Source organism: Pipra filicauda, unplaced genomic scaffold (assembly GCF_003945595.2).
Source record: "Pipra filicauda isolate LSUMZ 115617 unplaced genomic scaffold, ASM394559v2 scaffold136_size1984543_pilon, whole genome shotgun sequence".
NCBI classification, from domain to species: domain Eukaryota; kingdom Metazoa; phylum Chordata; class Aves; order Passeriformes; family Pipridae; genus Pipra; species Pipra filicauda.
The window spans coordinates 1,124,184-1,142,382 of record NW_024103840.1 but is presented as its reverse complement, the minus strand read 5'-3'; the positions used below and the strand labels follow the sequence as shown (position 1 = coordinate 1,142,382).

General features: G+C 40.5%; 1 protein-coding gene across 1 annotated transcript in view; it reads right to left on the bottom strand.

The window, feature by feature from the left end:
• Positions 1 to 4,578: 4,578 nt before the first annotated feature.
• ANKRD50 (ankyrin repeat domain 50) overlaps positions 4,579 to 18,199 on the bottom strand; it is a 42,029-nt gene continuing 28,408 nt past the window's right edge. Inside the window, exons 4-5 of the mRNA XM_027722391.2 lie at positions 10,795 to 14,342; positions 4,579 to 8,472 (exon numbers count right to left, since the gene is read on the bottom strand). Coding sequence (XP_027578192.1) covers positions 10,798 to 14,342 — 3,545 coding nt within the window. The 3' untranslated portion in view covers positions 4,579 to 8,472; positions 10,795 to 10,797. The remainder of the gene's footprint in view (positions 8,473 to 10,794; positions 14,343 to 18,199) is intronic.

The following is an 18,199-nucleotide window of genomic DNA, read 5'->3' as shown; positions in this document are numbered from 1 at the left end:
TAGTCTTCAACTCAGACCTTCCCTTGCAGGACCTCTTGTGCTATATCCATCCCGAGTCAAGGTTCAAGGACAATTTTTCTAGCATGGCTTTTGCTATGCCACCCTCCTCTGACATGTTAAAAATGAGCCACTCATGTTTTTTTGAAGGCTTTGATTCCCACTCTCATCTCTCATCTGTTATGAAAGGGCAGCTCTCACTCTGGCCACTCTCACTGCTGATGCCCGCTGTGGAGCTGGGTGTTCAAACAAGGTATTCCACACTTCTCCCTGGGCAGTAACAAACACACACATACAGATCAAGCCTCTCTTCCACATCCAGCCTCTGTTTGTCCATCTCCACGCTCAGCACCACCTCACCACCTAATTAGGACACTTAAATGAGAACAGAGATTTGAGAGTGGTTTTGCCATGTGAGGCACAGTGCCCACAACCCAGAGGTCCTGCCAGAGTGGGAATGCTGAAGGAGCCAAGGAATACTTTGACCATGGTGTTATCTAAGTTGTGGAAACCTGTTTTATTTCTAAAGGAGTAGATTAGGAGTGTGGGGAATATCAAGTTTAAAGCAGCTTGACACTGCTTGGCAACTTCTAGTCACTGTCCATGTGATCTGTGAAAATCCCAGAGTTAAATGAAAACAGATTAAAAAGACAAACACAGTCATTATTTCTGCAGGGTAAATGCTTGATTCTGGGAATACGGTTTGGCAAACTGGGAGCTTAGGAAGTGCAGGAGGGAGCACATCTGCTAGATTAATTTTCCTTTTCACCCAGTTCCTGCCGTGTTGAATGGCGGCACTGCCGAGAAGCACAATGGAAATATGCTCTTGCACCTGCGTTCCCCTTCGTGCCCACTTTTAATTTGGAAAACATTCATTTTTGAGAGTATGCATTCCTTATTACCAGCACCTGATGGCTTTGAATATTAACCAGAAAGACAGTGAATCAATATTCAAGTTTGTTCATGTCGTTAATAAGGAAAAAGAACTCTGATGCTCTTGGGACTGTCTTGTCTCTATGCAAAAAGACCTACCAACTCTCCTACACAGATCTGGGGCAGAGCAATGTTTTTTCTTGTTTGTTGCAAAACAGGTTTTCAGCAGATGTGAGGAAGTTCTTTTGTCTCAAATAATATCTTTACTTTCTGCATTGTATAATGCTAATACCAACTGCTCCACATTTATTGCAGACCAAATTTTTTTGACATTTGGAGCTCTGGTATAAATCTACTTAGGGTTTAAAACTTATGTTCAGTGGCTGATTGTCCAGTGGTCTTATCCTTCAAGAAAAAATATTAAATACTATTTATAAATTACAATGTGGTTTTTCCATTTGTTCCTGGCTGATTTAGTTAATATTGATGAACATAGAAAATACTGATGATAAAGACACTGTCTCTGGGTTTGGAAATCCTCAAACCACAAACAGCTGGAGAGCATTCAGAGGAAAATTCATTGAATAAATAGGATACCTTTCTATTCACATCTGATATTGGTCATTGCTAATGACAGATTACTGGGCTGGATGAATTTCTGATGTGGCTGAAATGGCTGTTCTTAAATCCAACATCCCATCTTGGCAAAGGGGAAAGACTCACCCTTTACAGAAGCAGGCTTCATGTAAATGAGCCAGCAGTATGAGCCAAAAAGCACTTTAATATCAATTTAAGCACAGATTTTGCTACCTTTCCTCAGGTGAAGGGAACCACACTCTTCAAGTACTGCCATGGAAATTGATGTACCTGCTCAAGCAGGGAGTCTCAACCCCATGTAAATAAGAATGCCCCTGAATAATTCTGTTCATTAATATCACATGTTAAAAGAGCAACTAGAAAAAGCATTTCGAAAAAAACTACATCCAGTCCTCTTGTGGGAAATCTCAGCAGAAGGCAAGTAGTGTGAATTAACTGTGGTGTTACTAGGGCAAACATTGCAACAGAGTCAGAGCAAATGTGCTTCTGCTTCGTTCCTGGTCTGCAATGAACATCTCCCGAGGACAAATTATGCACTCTCTAAGCATCTCAAGATTTGTTTCAGCAATGAAGTTTTCAGATGTGGCAAACAGTGAGTTGCATTTTGAAGACTTCTGGGATGACATGAACCTTTCCTCCTTGTTTTCTCTCACACAATTAAATCTTCTACATTGCTGGTTCTGGTGCTTTTTGCTCCTGCCTTCCAGAAAAGTACAACTGGAAGGATAAATACAGAATTTGGTCCTATCCAGCTTCTTAAAAATTCTCTGCTCTGAACATTGTGCCTGTAAAAGGATCTTGTCTCTCCATACCACAAATACCATCAAATGACAGCCTTCAGAAACAGCCATCTCCATTAATTTGTCAAAAGGCTGACAGCTAACCAAGGCACAAGGGAGACATTATATGTTAGCAGAGACAGAAACATTCATGTTGCTTTATCTTCCATTCAATTCAGAGTATTACATTAGGAGAAGACTGGCACCAGGACACAAAGGCTAGATTGGTGCTCAGTATTCCTTCTCACAAAGTTCTCACCTGTCAACCCTATTGGACAAACCTATTTTTTTTTTCCTACTTTTTTTTCCAGAGGGCTTTTGAAAGTTCTGACTGCAGCAGCAAAAATGAGCACAACTACACAGGGAGCTTGGCAAGCTGTCCCACGTGCCACGCTGCTCAGCAGAGGCCTGATGCAGCGAGGTGATCCTCAGCCCAACCCTGCAGGAATCCACTCGCCGAGGAGCCTCCGAACCGGAGCTGACTCCTCTCTGACACAGCTCAAACAGCCGGCCAAGAGCTGGAGCTGGAAGCACCCAGCTGCATGGACAGCCTCCAGCCAGTTACACTGCAAATGCAGAAAAAGCAACTAAAAAAAGCAACTGAAAAAAAGCAGGAGATGAGTTAATGCCAGACAACAGGTTATTCAAGGCGGCAGAATTGCCTAGGGCTGGGAGAGACCCAGGGGCTTTTCCTGATGTTGTTTTTAGCCAGGGCAAATGTATCTTTATCTCAATATTCCTCGTCTTTTCTGTAAAATGTTTTGGGATTTACCGTTGAAAAGTAACACCTTCTATGAGAGCAGTGTGGAAAAACAGCAAGGTAACTATTATGAAACTGGAATGTTTTATTCTTGGGGAAAATACAATGATAAACTGAAGAGTCAGTATAATGGAAGACAACAGAATAAATAATAATAAAGGTCCACTCTGTCACTCTGTCATTTATGAATAAAGCTTTGAATTTTAAACAGTTTCCCTATAAGGTTGCCTAACGTTCACCAAGACATAAAAAGTAGACAAAAGCTGTGCTCACAGCCTTAACTCAGAGAGAATTTTATTACTTACCTTTTTTTTTCCCCCTAGGAGAATGAGACTGAAAATAAGTTACATCAAAGAAGTTATAGGGGGAAATAAAACACCAAACCCAACAACCAAACTCCCATAGCTTATTCTGTTTTATCCCCCAAACTCTCCTTTCTGGAATCTTGTTGTTTTCAGAGTATCAACTTCACCAAGAAAACTGTAATGCCATCAGGAACCAGGAGGTTCCTTTGCTGCCATGCTCCTTGGAGAAGGGCACCAAACATCTTGCAAAGGATTCTTTAAAAGCTTCTTGCCCTCTCTGGCAGTTCCAAATAAAACACCCAGTGTTGCAGGGTCACCTGCCTGGAGATCCAACACCCTCCTGCCATCCAGCTTTTCATGGTTCAGACATAAAGCCTGAATTAGTGCTTCAATGGAAAAAAAACCCCAAATCTTAAACCAGAGACAACTGCTTTAAACCTTCCACATTCAAAGAAGTGGCAATTATGTTTCTGATTAGCTCTATCTAGCACAGCTGGTCCCTGCAGCCTCCTCCCCATCTCCCATTTTTTCAAGGATACAGATGAGTAACAGCTGAAAGCTACCACAGTGCTGCCAATCCCCTGTGCAAACACCTGAGCAAGCCCCAAGAGACAACTACAGAACAGGCTGGGGAGTCCAAGATGAACTAATGAGGCACAGAGAAGGGAAAAAGGTCCCAAACCAAACCACAAAATCCTTTACTGTGTTCCTAATCCATTTGAAAAAAATGACAGGACACCAACTTAATTCCTGAAGACACATAATTTTGTCACAGGAGTCCAATAGAAGCTGTTTTTCTCCAGCTTAAACTCCACCTGTAATTGTAGTTCTGTGCTTTCACAGGTCTAATATAAAATTGCAAGAATAGATGTGAGAACAGTTGGTCTTTCTGGGACACCAGTAAATTAGATTTATTCCTAAAGTTCAATCTGTTTATATTACCTACATATACATGTGGAGACTTCTTTAATAAAATGATTTGCCAAGTAGATTTCTCAGTCCCACACCCTATTTCTGTGACTCTTTGTAGCATAAAATGATTAGGATGTAGATCAATGCCAAATTGTCATTGCTGTCTCTCAAAGGGCCTCCAACTGAAAAGCTTTAGTTGACTGAGCCAACTAGTCTTAGCTTTTTTTTGAAAAATACATTTTGGTACTACTTGGTAACATACAAATCAAATTGTAGTAAAGATCTCCCAGAAGATATGAAGTGCTATTCAATGCGATTGTTTATATTCCATAGAATATAGAATAAGAGATTTGAAACAGGTGTTGGACAATTTTATTTAATTATTAGTACAGTGATTATGTGAAGAAAATGTCTGTATCTGAAACATAATAGAAGTTACTCAAAGATTAATTCAGTGAAAATGATTCTTTGCCTCAATGAAAAATAGCCACTGAATTAACGCTCCTCATACTTCGTTATTTCAGATATAGAAAACTTAACAAAAGAGGGTCAATAATTGTGAGAAACAACAGAAATACACAGAAAACAAGTCAACAATTAATGACAATTTTGTCATTCTCCTAATCTTAGAAATCAGTTGATCCATGCCCACCAACCACTGAAATCTGTGTGAATGAAAATACCTGGAGGTAAACCTGAACCATCATTTGCAGAAGGCACAGCCGAACTCTTCCTTCACACTCAACAACTCTCTGCAGAGAAATCACAGCACCTTTATAATCCAAAGTGGAAACGAGACAGGATCACAAGGGCAAAGGGGATTATTGCAATGACCAGAAAACTTCTCTCTCCTGCCTTTTCTAATAACAAATTCAGGAAAAACGAGTACCCACCATCAGTAGGAGAGCTTTTGCTTAAACTGAAAATACTACAGGGTAACACTGATCAAGGTGATAATTAACAAAATCCATTTGAAGTGGTAAAGGACTTATAGCAACTGAAACAGTGAATTTATTGGCCCTCCTGGTCTTTACGGTATATAACAGTCATTTTAAACAGAAGGACACACAGCAAATTTTCTCCTGCAAATGCTCAGGGTCATAGGAATTAACATTGAGGTCTGAGGTTTGCTAGCCTGGACTGCTTACTGGACACATATATAATGCTTCATTTAGTATTACACAAATGTTAATCAAGTTTAATAACCTTTTCCTGAAATGTCCCAGGAAATGAGGTAGAAAAATTAAAACAGATGTCTGCTGAAAAGCAAATATATTTATTATGCACTTTAATATACACAGGGATTTTCGCTTAATATAATACAAGGAATAAAATAAAAATTTTACAATGTGAAATTCACTCAATGTACATTAAAGGCTATTTACAACCCACTCCAGGAAAAAAACAGTCTATCTGCAAACCAAGTTAACCGAGGAGTTCAGATGGGGAGTATTAAGCATAACAGACATTTGCATAGCAGAGTAACTGAGGAGGGAAAATACCTTTTTAGTTTTAAAGAAATGGTAATGCTTTCAATACTGATCACAGAGAAGACAAAAATGCATCAGTTGTGCCTCTGTATCTCTTAATGCATTTCTCTTCTGACGTGTTTCTCCACATGCACACAGTATTGACATCCATGTCCACAAAACAGTCTTTTTCCCTAGTTCTCCCATCAAGAATTTTAGACGTCTTGTGGAGATGATCTTGGAAGGACCAACAAAATGGGATGCAGAAAAAGAGGATTCATGTTTTATTGGTTTTTTAGGCTGTGAGAATTGTTACATTGGCAAAAGAAACCGTGCTGAGTCACAGCTCTGAACCTCTGCTCACCTCCACTCCATTGTACGGACACAAAAGGGAAGAGCAGAGGGAATAACGTGGGGAACAGCGACTTTGCTTGGCACACAAAACCCTCACAAACGGTGGTGCTAAAAATCACACGCAACAGCAACATGGAATTATGCAGACCTTCTGAGAAAGTGGATGATTTAAAACAATCCATGCTCTGTTCCAAAGTGATATTCAAAGTGTGGAAGAATTGTCATTCTGGAAACATTTTCAACAGGTCTACTTTCTGCTGATTTGGATGGAGGGTTTCACCAGCGACTGCTTCAAACGTAAATATTATTCACAAAAAACCCACCAGACTATCTATCTATATATTGTGGCCCCTTGTGAAACTGGCCATATTTTTACGTCCTCTGTCCACAAGGTGCAATTAATAACAACACAATAAAATTAAATAAATATAATCCCAATGACAGTCAAGGTCAGTAGAAAAATGCTGGCAATCAGGGATCCCTTTCTACAGAACAAAACATACATCTAATAACTAAGAAAAGTTGTATTCTTGCACAGTATTGCAAATGTACTACACTTGAGGTTTGGAACAAGTTTGCTGAAAACATTTTGGTACTTTCTCTTTACTGAGCCTCTTAAGGCCATTCTGCCAGACTCCTGTTATGTTTAATTTATAATTGTCCCACGGGGACAAGAAATTCAATACATGAAACATTCAGAATAATCAATATTGCCGTGTGTTAACTTCTAACATCTAATTTTACTATATGCTCAATGCCTGACTATAAAAGATTCTTTTTACATTTAGTAGCAAGCAAATAAAAATGGAGGTGCAAGATTAAAAAAAAAATGTTCTGATAACTGTTGGATCACAATAACCAGACATGAAGCCCTTTAGTGCCTCAGAATATGCACTATATCTACATCCAGGGGCCATTTATTGAAGTTTAAGGATCTAATTAATCATCTATGAAAAATAACCTCAGCTTTCTATCATCTTATTTCTGGAATGATCAGAATTAGAGTATGAAAAAGATGAAACCTAAGCCTTTAGAAGAAATACGTGCATACAAAAATAGGCTTATTTTCTAAAGAGCAAGGCTGTGTAATGGTGAATAGTAGAATATAGCTTGCATTTGTAGGAGAAAATAACCCACTAGTTTTATTTTATCACTTGCAGAACTGTGCGAGTAAGATGTGCACATTCAAAGGAAAAATTTCACACTGTTCACTTTCACAGCAATGACCTTGACTTTGCTCTCTTTCATTTAAGTAAAATTCTTCTGCCGTAAGAGCGGGAAACCAGCTTTCCATTATCTGTAGATGGACTATCCAGACTGCTGATTAACCGAGCTCCAGGTACAGACACACTCACACTGGCTCTACCTGAGCCACCTGAAGCAGCAACCACATTCATACAAGTTTGTGCTTTAAAGAGTTATTGTCTCAGGACAGGGCTAACTCAGTAATCTCTGTACTCCCCAGGCAACGCTGTCACTGACTGTGTGCTTTTCCACTGTACTCCGGCTGTGTATTCCCTCAGCCCCATTAACAAAGTGTCTGCATTTTCCACCCTTTGTTTTACTGACATTCTCAATACAGTCCTTGGAATAAAGAAAGAGCTGTTTCTAATGTATAAAGATATACATGAAAGCAGGATCAGACCTTTAGCACCTCAAACATACCCATATTAGTTACCTCATTACCGTAACAATAACGGAGGCTATTGAAGAACAAGCGTCCAAGAGAAAATTCACCTATTGCTTTCAGTGGTCCCAGTCTGCCATCCAGATTTGGTGCTGTAGTACCAGAGAGTGGATTTTTGCCTCTCAAAAATCCCAAAGACACTGCAGATGGTTGCAGTCCGACTCCTTTGCTACCACTGAACAGCTATTACACAGACAGAACACACAAGTACAGTATTTATAAAATACTGTTACGAGACTTGTAATTCTGGAGAGAACTTTTTGAAGTACACAGGGAACTGACCATACAGGACAACAATGCAAATGTGACAAACTCTTTGCTTATTTTCTTTGCTTATTACAGAAAAATAAATACAAAAAGCACTGCCTCTCCATACACAGTTCACTGTGGCACATGCACCTCTACAAGCGATCTGGAATAGGAAATCAGAATTCCTGGTTCTTACCATTTTCAGCTGCGGTCAGGGAAATACAGCATATATCTTTCTGCAATTAAAAAAAGTGCTCATTCTGTGTATTAAATACAAAGTACACAAAATAAAATTTCGAAGCACAGAGGGTTATACTGAGAAGGCAGCCTGAAAATGTAGGCACGTTACAGTAATTAAGGTAACTGTACTGTAGTAATCACATTCTTGAATTTCTAGGTGGACTAAACAAGCATTATATGCTTTCATCCCAGCCAGCTGATAAATCTTTCAGAGCAGAAGGGCTTCTGTTCACAGCATCATGGAATTGGCCTGGAAGGACAAAATAAAAACATTAAGTTTTGAAATAGTCCATAATACAAACAGTATCATCAGAAAGGGAGCTATATCATCTCTAATTAAAGTTTAAAGCACACAACAACCACCTGATGATGGAAAGTGCTTCCTGCCTAACCCAAATCCCCCAAATCCCATGATTGATTCTCTGTGCTCTCTGCCATCCAAAGCAGCTACAAGGTCCCCGCAGCAGGAGAGCTTCCTGAATAGCGCTCGGAAGCAGCAGCCAGGGAAGGAAAACCATTCCTCCGGTGCTCCCGTAGAGTATTTCTGATGGGATTCTCCACAGGTGACTAATTTATTCACCGGGCAGGGAAATTACAGTTTCTGTGCTCGAGACTTGGCAAAAGAGGAGGTAAATTATTGCCTGTGCCAAGCAATTCATAATCCACACAAAATTGTTTTAAACTGCCATCTTTACAATGAAGCAATGAAAAACAGTTAAGAGAAAAAGGAAAAGGAACCATTTGGTTATTTGTACTCCTTTGTTTAGCCATTTGCTAAATGCTATTCTTAACCAAGAACTTCACAGAGAAAACCCCTGAATTTTCAGTAATGCACCATTTGTTCCAGATAAAGCAAAGACCAATTTTAAAGTTACGTGTAGATTGTTCAGCTTTTTTTTATGCGCTGTTTATATTTTAAAACCAACAAAGTTGGAAAAAATCATCAAAACTAGTTTTTTGATGACAAGTCAGGTAGATCCACACTTCCCAGGTGAACCAAACAATGGATTTACAATAAAGTGTAACATGAAAGCAAGCAATGAACATCAGGTGCCGGTACATAAGAGTTAGGAAATACAATTCTTAATTATATGTTTTGATGTTTTATGGAGGCAGGAAAAAATTACAATTTAAATCCTGTCTGGGCATGATGTACAACTGTGGGAATCAGAAATGCTTATAACTTTTAAGAAGATTTAGGACCCATTCTCTCTCAGCTGATGATTCCTTTCTATGCTGGTTCCTGCTGTGCTGCCTCTTCCCTTCTTCCTGCCCTACAGCTCATCTGACCCTTTGCTAATATTTGCATTTTACAAATGTTCTGGCTGTAGTACGTATGTTTTTGAAACACTTTATTGTTTCAAATATGTTAATTTAACCAAAATGCCAAGCCCAACTTAGGGTCCTGCAGAATATTCCAATACTCTCCAATTCACAAGGGTCCTCAGCTACATTTACACTTCTTCCATTAAAGTGAAATCATTTTCCAGGACACTTTGGGAAAACTCCCATCTGTGTGTTTTTGACAGCTGAAAACTTCCCATTTGTGGACTCTGCACCACCTGCAATTGTCCTAGAACACACGGTCTGTGATGACCTGCAGCAGAACTGAGTCAGCTGGCAAGAACATTCTTGTTCTAAGGAGCAGCAGTTTGAGCTGTCAAAAATGCTGCACTTACGCAAAAAAAAAAAAAGTTTTCAGAAATAAGCAAATAAGCAATAAGAGAAGGGCATACATATCATACAGATGCTGCTTCTCTGAAATTCAAATAGAAAACATATTAATTATTAACACATTCCAAATACCCTAAAAAAGATTAAACTCAATAGGAACAGGGAGAAAAATAGAACTATTTTAGCTGACTCACTGACAGTTCAGGTCTAAAAAAGCTACTTATAATTACTTTTTCAGTTTAAAATTCAGTATGGGACAGAAAGTGAGAAATCTAAATTACCTCCACTGATTTAGAACTACAGAATGGTCTGAAAATTGGTACCATATATAATTTCTAATCTTCCTCTGAGAAAAGCCACCTCCTTTATAGGAGGGTTACCTTTACAGTAACAGAAACATAAAATCAAAGCTTAAGAATAGCATGTTTACTTTTTAATTTCTAGATAACTGTGCTACTGTGATTCAGAAGAGTGCTTGCCTGTAACTTATAAGAACCTTCAGAAGCTTACTGAAAAGTATTTTTGTAAATAATGAAATAATGACTATATCTGAAAATACCACATATTAGATTTCCCATCTATCCTTATGTCTGAAAATCTGAAATCAATGCTAGGTGAAACTTGCTCTTTTATTTATTCACATACATATCAAAGACAGTGGGGGCACAGTTTGAGCAATCTGAATTCAACAGAAAACATGACAGTGACCCAATTCCTCTACAGCTGATGCTTTTAAGTGACAGCAAAACAAACAGTTGCCAGTTTAAGATTTTAACATTTGTCGTTTTCATTATGAAAGTAATTATGAAGAGAAATGATAATAAAATGTTATCTAGCATGTTTTAAATGCTAATGATGAAATACAGACATTTGGTTCCTTTGTGACAGGGTAAGTTACCTTTTACAATGGTGTTTCTTTCTTGTAGTTGAAACTTGGGTCGCTACCTTCAATCTGAAGTTTTAAGGCTTGCTTAAGGCTGAGTTCCGTTTCTGCAGAAGGATAACCTTCCAGTACGTCCTGATGCCCTCTATCCTGCACTGTTCGTGGGACAGAAACCCTGCCAAGAAAAACCTGATTGCTCTGGAGATGGTAGTTTGGATTCGTCATAATCCCATTCCTCTTCTTCTGCTCTCCACTCTGTTGGTGAATCAGGAACTGCTGCTGAGATCGACCAACTTCTTGCTGAGCTGGCGGGACCAAAATTTTGCACTGTGGCTCTGCCGGCATTGACTTCAGTGGCATGCTTGGGCCAGATTTGGCAATAGGTACTCGCTTATCAAACTGAGTCATTTCATATTCTAACACTTTGGGTTGGGAGGAACTACTCTGCTTTATTTTCTTTCCAGCTGACCCAGACTTGCTGGAGTTGTCCGTTTTCCCTCCCTTGTTACCCTTTGTTGATTTCAAACTAGGTTTTACTTGGCTCCACTCAAACTCACTACTTGGTGAATTATGATTTTGACTTAGGGAATGAGTTGTGGAAGAAGGAGAAACAATGGACTGCCTGCTTCTGCTGCGTGGCAGGGAATGCTGCTGTATTTGCTCCGTGAACGACAGGCTGTGGAAACTATCAATGGGCACTGTCTGGGCAGTCGCTGTCGAGGACGTGGTGCGGAGGGAAGAATTTTTGGAACTTTTCAGGGAATTATTTGATAAAGATGACTTTTGACGGTCAACTGTAGAATCAGGGGACTCAGAAGGAGAACTGAAGGCGTGCGCAGGGCCGTTAGATAATCCCCGCATACTGGGCTGCATATCTCCACCAGTACTCCCCGAACTATTGGACTTCATTGTTAAGGACTGCATTTTAGAAGAGACTGACTGTAAGGGTTTTTGCTCCATTGTGTGTACTGGAGATGGAGTGCAACCATTCAGAGTTGATGCACCATATTTTTCCAGTAATTTAATAATCTGAGAGTGTCCATTTTTAGCTGCAACTCGCATAGCTGTGCGCCCAAATTGGTCGGCATGATTTGGATCAGCACCATGCTCCAGTAATATCTGGACAACGTCAATATGCCCTTCTTGGGCTGCAATGCAGAGTCCAGTAGCACCTTGATTACATGTATGGTCAACCAGAGCTCCATGCTCAATGAGAAGCTGCACTACCTTCACATGACCTTGCCATGCAGCAGACTGCAAAGCAGATCTCTTCTCGTTATCTGCAGCGTTCACATCAGCGTGGTACGTTATCAGCACCTGTACCATCTCCAAATGGCCCTGCCAGCAGGAAACATGGAGTGCTGTTCTTCCTTCAGCATCACTTGCTTCTACGTTTGCACCGTTTTCTAAAAAATACTCAGCCATTGTAAGCTGGTTTTCTAACGCTAAGATATAAAGTGTTGGCCGGCCATCAGCATCTTTGTAGTTCACATCTGCTCCATGGCTGAGCAGTAGTTCAACTATATCTCTGTGACCTTCTAAGGCAGCAACTCGGAGAGCATTTCTCCCATCATAGCCTCTCTGATCAATGTTGGATTTATTTTCCAGTAACATCTGCACACAATCATAGTGACCCTCTTGTGCAGCTAATATGAAAGGTATACGTCCATCATTATCGATTTCATTTGTTCTAGCACCTTGTTCTATAAGAGCTTCACATATCAACCTGTGACCTTCAAAAGCTGCCATATGCAAAGGTGTCCAGCCTGCATCGTCTCTATGATTTTCATCTAGCCCCCTGTCCAGCAGAGTCCGTACTACTTCAACATTGCCCTGTGCAGATGCTATGCTCAGAACTGTTCTACCTTCACTATCAATGCTATCAACAGCTGCACCCCAAAATAAGAGAGTATTTACAACTGAAGCGTGGCCCATGGAGGCTGCTGCCAGAAGCGGTGTACGACCGTTGTTGTCTGTGTGATCAACATCAGCTCCTCCTTCTAGAAGCAGATCAACAACGTCCACGTGTCCTTCATAAGCAGCCACCAGCAGTGGGGTCATGCCATCTTTGTCACAGTGGTCAACCTCGGCCCCGCGGTCGATAAGCAGGCTGACCACCGAGGCGTGTCCCTTGCTGGCCGGCACACAGAGTGCGGCGACAGACAGAGCCGTTCTTCCATCCACGTCCTCGTGGTTCACCTCTGCACCGTGATCCAGCAGGTGCTCCACAATCTCTTTGTGCCCCATGTAGGCAGCCGCAATCAACGCCGTTCTGCCCTCGTTGTCAGCTTTATTAACTTCAGCGCCATGTTGAAGCAGATTCAGCACAATATCTTCATGTCCCCCCCATGCCGCTGCTCTCAGCGCCGTTCGACTGTCAGCATCCGCACAGTCCACTTTGACTCCCGCATAAAGGAGCGCAGAGACCACCTCTGTGTGCCCTCCCCACGCTGCAGACCGCAGCGCCGTCCAGCCGTCGTGATCCGTGTGATTGACGTTAGCCCCGCATCCGATCAGGCAATTGACAACCTTGGTGTGTCCCTGACGAGAAGCCAAGGTAAGTGCTGTTTGCCCATGAGTATCTTCTATCTCTAAATCTGCTCCCCTCGAGACCAGCAGGTTGACGACATCGAGGTTGCCGCTGTATGCTGCATTGGCCAAGAGCGTTCTCCCATTGGAATCGCACTGGTTTACTGACGCTCCGTTGTCTAACAAGGTGCGAATGGAGTCCTCTCTCTCCAGAGCCTGCCGGACGATGCAAGACGTGCGGTCATCTTCGCTGTTGACGTGAGCACCAGCTTTTACCAGCAGCTGTAATACTTCTTGTTCTTTAGGAATTAAGGTTGACAGGGAGTCTTTGACAGGTGTGCCATTCCATATCATCCATAAGGCCAGCTCCGAGGTCTCTAACTGTAAATTTGAATTAATCAGATGCAATGCAAACTCTTGAGCTTCTAATGGTGTTAAATCCTTTGCTCGGCAGGTGTAGCTCATTGCCAGCATCCTGTGTCCCTCCGCTGCATTACACAAGTATTTCTGTGTACAGTGCTTTACATCCAGCAACCATTCTGCAAAACTGTAATGGAACAAGATTTTTGTATTTCCAAGGCCATCGATAAGGACTTTTGACAGGACATCCAATTTGCGTTGGAAGTCTTCCATCGTCAGCGTCATGTTTTTGGTCCACACTGCATGATACAACTCCGTGGTGGTTAAGGGTCTACAGGCTGCAAGAATTACATTAAGAATGGGCTGGACCTTCGCAAACTGTTTTCTCACAAAAAGTCTCTGGCAGAGCCAAAGGTAGAGGCCGTTTAATGTTCCTGGAATATCACGGATCTCTCGCAACATAATAAAATTCTCCACAACTCCATCTAGGACACGTTCCAGATACAAAAAGCAACCACTGCTTTTGATGTGAAGCTGATTCAGCATCTCTGCTGTTTCTTTTGTGAGATGTTGTCTCAGGGCTTCTTCCTGGTCTAAACGATGCAGAATATATTGCTGCACATCTTTCACAATATAAGCCTTTCGAAGGTCATCCAGACTTATTTTTCGAAAACCTATAAGGAGGGAAGAAAGTTACAATTACTTCTGATCCAGTTCTGCTTAACTCAGTGTTAAAAAAAAGTAACTAAAAGACTGGGTGGGGAACACCCACAATACGATATTCTCCCTGTAAACATTGTGAATGTAAAATAGTAATAACAGGAGAAAACTTTGATAATAGATGCATTTTGATCATCATCTACTGTAAGAAGAAATATGTGCTATTAACACAGAAAATACCAAAAATCACTTTGAATTAGGCACTGTGTGTCTACCTTGGACAATACTAAATACCTAAGCAAAACCATCAGAACTACAACCAAAATAAAATTATTAAGTATTATTATACTATTAAAGGAATAATCCCTTCTCCGTTGTGGTTAACACTGGAATTCCAAACAATTTTCAGTTATTTATATTAAGAAAATTATTATATTAATTTAATTACAGAAGAGGTTATTCACACCTGCTGTGTATGCATGATGAAATATATATAAAACACTAACCTGACCACCACAGTTTCTTTTAAAAGCTGTTATGATATAGAAGAGACACTCCAAAATAGTTTTAAATATCTTTAGATCACTGTGCACCAAAAATTACCTACTTTTTTTCAAGTGAGGACTGAGTTTTAGATAAACACCCTGGTTCTTTGGTAGGTGACTCATTGTATAAGGAAACAGGTTTTCTCATAGTTGTATGATCTCATTGTTTTTCCAACTTGTTTACTCTTCAGAGGAAAAAGGGAAATTATTTCATATGTGCAGACTGTGCCCGTTCCCTCCCCTCTCGAAGCAAAGGACACTATTCTTAGAAGCACGTGCAAAGAATTCCCTACGGCCACCTCAGCAGCCGTAAGACTCTCGGGAATGAGGTGGAATAAAGACATAGTTTCACGGATACACGGCTATCTCTGCCGCTTCAAACATTTGCTTTGGTAGGGCCAAGGAAAGCATTTGATGAAGACCTACCCTATAGGGACACATTACAGTGTTTGAACACTGCTTTTCCCGAAGCCCTGGGAAAACCACAGAGGTCACAGACACAGCAGCTTCGACAACTGTGTTTCAGGCCAGAACTGTACCTCACTCCTCCAGGGACAGGCTGTAATCCCATCCTCCAGAGCACACCGCACACATTTCCTTACAGGCAGCTCAGTTAGTCAGGGAAAAAATCCAACTCTGCTTTTCCAACCAAAGCAGTTACTGAACTTCTAAATAATTTAGAAGGAAAAGCAACCATAGATCAATGTATTCGATTCAATTTTGGCCCTATCTCCCTGGAACAAATAATTTTAAGTGAGCTTCTGAAGAACATTGCTTCTAAATCTATAGTTTTATTGTATTTGAACACTCTGTGGATCAAACTGCTCAGTCTGGGAGCTTGTTCTGACAGCAAATTCAGGCTGATAACAGAGCTGTGTTTTTTCTTTCCCAGTGGCTTCAACAGAAGTTCTGAATGTCCCCTTAAGCTCACTTTGTTAATTGTTTAGTCTACATGAGCATTGTACAAACACAACAGATCAGACCTGAGAGGCAAGCTATGGAAGTGTTACTAAAATATTTCTGCTTCCCTTATTAAGGAAGCATTACAAACTGAACAGGGCTAAACCAATAGAATACGTAAAATAAAATCATGCTTCTCTCCACTGGAGAGGATTTGCACAGTCAGTTCAGAGGCTAAGACTACACAAATAAGATTGACTACTTGAAGATTTTTGAGTAAGAAGGTCAGGAGAAAGAAAATAATTTTTTTTTTTTTTTGGGGGGGGGATATTTGTTCCAGAGGCTCTTTTTTTTTTCCTGGCTCTCAAAAGAATCATCTTTATCCACCATCATTTGCCACAAATTCGAGTAATGTCCTAACCTGACCTGCAGAATGGGATAATTCATCTATTTACTATGTATTTTATTAAAATATTCTGTATGTAACTTTGTAAAGCCCTTAATTCTTGCACATAACCCAAATAAAAAGCTTTGCTGAGTAAGAACAGACAGTGCCCTGCAACTCTGCAGATCCCAAGCTTTCACTTGAAGTGAAAGACTGTTTCTAGGTCAGGATCCTTCAGAAGATACACAAGTGAAAAAATAACATTAAAAACAGAGTATTACTTGGTGCATGGATTCACAGTCACGTGCAGACACAGAGCTGTAATTAGAGACAAGTGTCCCTTTGCTTGGCTCATGTGCACAGGGAAAAGCTCTGTTTTGCTCTATTTGGAGCAAATACGCAACCCTGTTCACTCACCTTCCTTTGAACTGCTCTGCTTCTCCCAGTACTGATTTGAACCTGTCACTTGGCTAAATGAGGACAGGCAGAGAGCTCTGCAAACTCATTCTCTATGTGTTTAGTCACAAGTGACCCTGCTCACAAAATCTCACACTAATCCTTTGACCACATCCTTCCTTCTACTATATACCTGCAATGTAAGCTATTTCTATTTTTACATTACTCAAGTGTTTTTTCAGTAGTTTCATTTCACCATAACGAGAAAACCCCCTGATGGACTCGCACAACAGCAAACCTGGGATTTCAGCTGATGTTCAGTGTTGCCTGACTAATGACTACACTTCACCTCTCCTGACTCCCAGCCTTCCCAGGAAAACTTGCAGAGTGATAACTGTTTAAGTGCCTCAGTCCCTGTACATGTGCTTCAAAAGAAAAAGACTCTTTCTTATCTTGCAAGTGTTCTTTGAAAAAGCAATTTTCATTTTGCTTCCCAAAATGGGTAGGAAAATAAAATAATTTCGGATGTGATATAAAAACCCAAGCCCTCCAAATAAAACAAGTGAAAAAGGAAGGGTTTGTGTGTTTGGGTTTTTTTCCCTTTAAATAAGGTTGCATTATTGCCCAGAGAAATTATGGATGCTCCATTCCTGGAAGAGCTTAAGGCCAGGCTGGATGAGGCCCTGAGCAACCTGGTCTAGTGCAAGGTGTCCCTGACAATGGTGGGGGGGTTGGAACTAGAGGATCTTTAAGGTCTCTTCCAAACCAGTCTATGATCCTCTGATTACTTTGTTCCATATTAGGGCTAAAAATATCACCCTGATCTGTACTTACCTGAGACACACGAAATATCAAAGCACTTCAGACAGGTAAAAAAATTTCAGAAGACTTCAGAACAGTTTTAAAATTATTTGAGTGGCTGTATGTTCATGGAAGCTAACAATTGCTTGGGTTTTTTTTCTGCAATATTTCCATGTATTCCTTGTAAGTGAGATCCTATATTTTCTATCTCAAAATAAGTCTGGATACCAAGAAGCACAGTACACTCACACAGGCCTTCACACATTCCAGGGATGAAACGCACTTTAAGGGCAGGGATTAACAAACTGCCATTGTAACAGACTTCTGGACAGAAATAGGTTGTTAATTTTGACCACTGCACCATGTCATACTATAATAAGCGAATAATTCAAAAAAGGCCTCACAGACAGAACCATAGTTTTTTGAAGTCTTAAATTCTCGTTGCTAGCTTGAAGAAGGAAGACAAAGCCTTGGGTTTTTTGCCCCAAATATCTATCTAACTGAGGTCATTTTACATTTCCAAACAAAGATCCTGCAAACTTGCTTTTCAACCCTGCCCCATACAATAAGTCACTTTCATGGAAAAGAAGCACCAAAACATTAAGAGAAAGCTCATTTTGTTTCAGAAGCATTCCCATGAACTACTTCAGCTCAGCAAAACAGGAGTTGCAGTAGACAGAACCTGCAGTCCCACGACCCTGCTTTTTGCGTTGTTAAAATTTTTCATACAACACATCACTTTCAAACCAACAACAGCTCCAATATGGACTGTCCTGATTTATTACATTTCTGGCAGTTCTGTAAACAAATCAGTTCCAAATGTACTTCTTGGCAAGATCTAGGG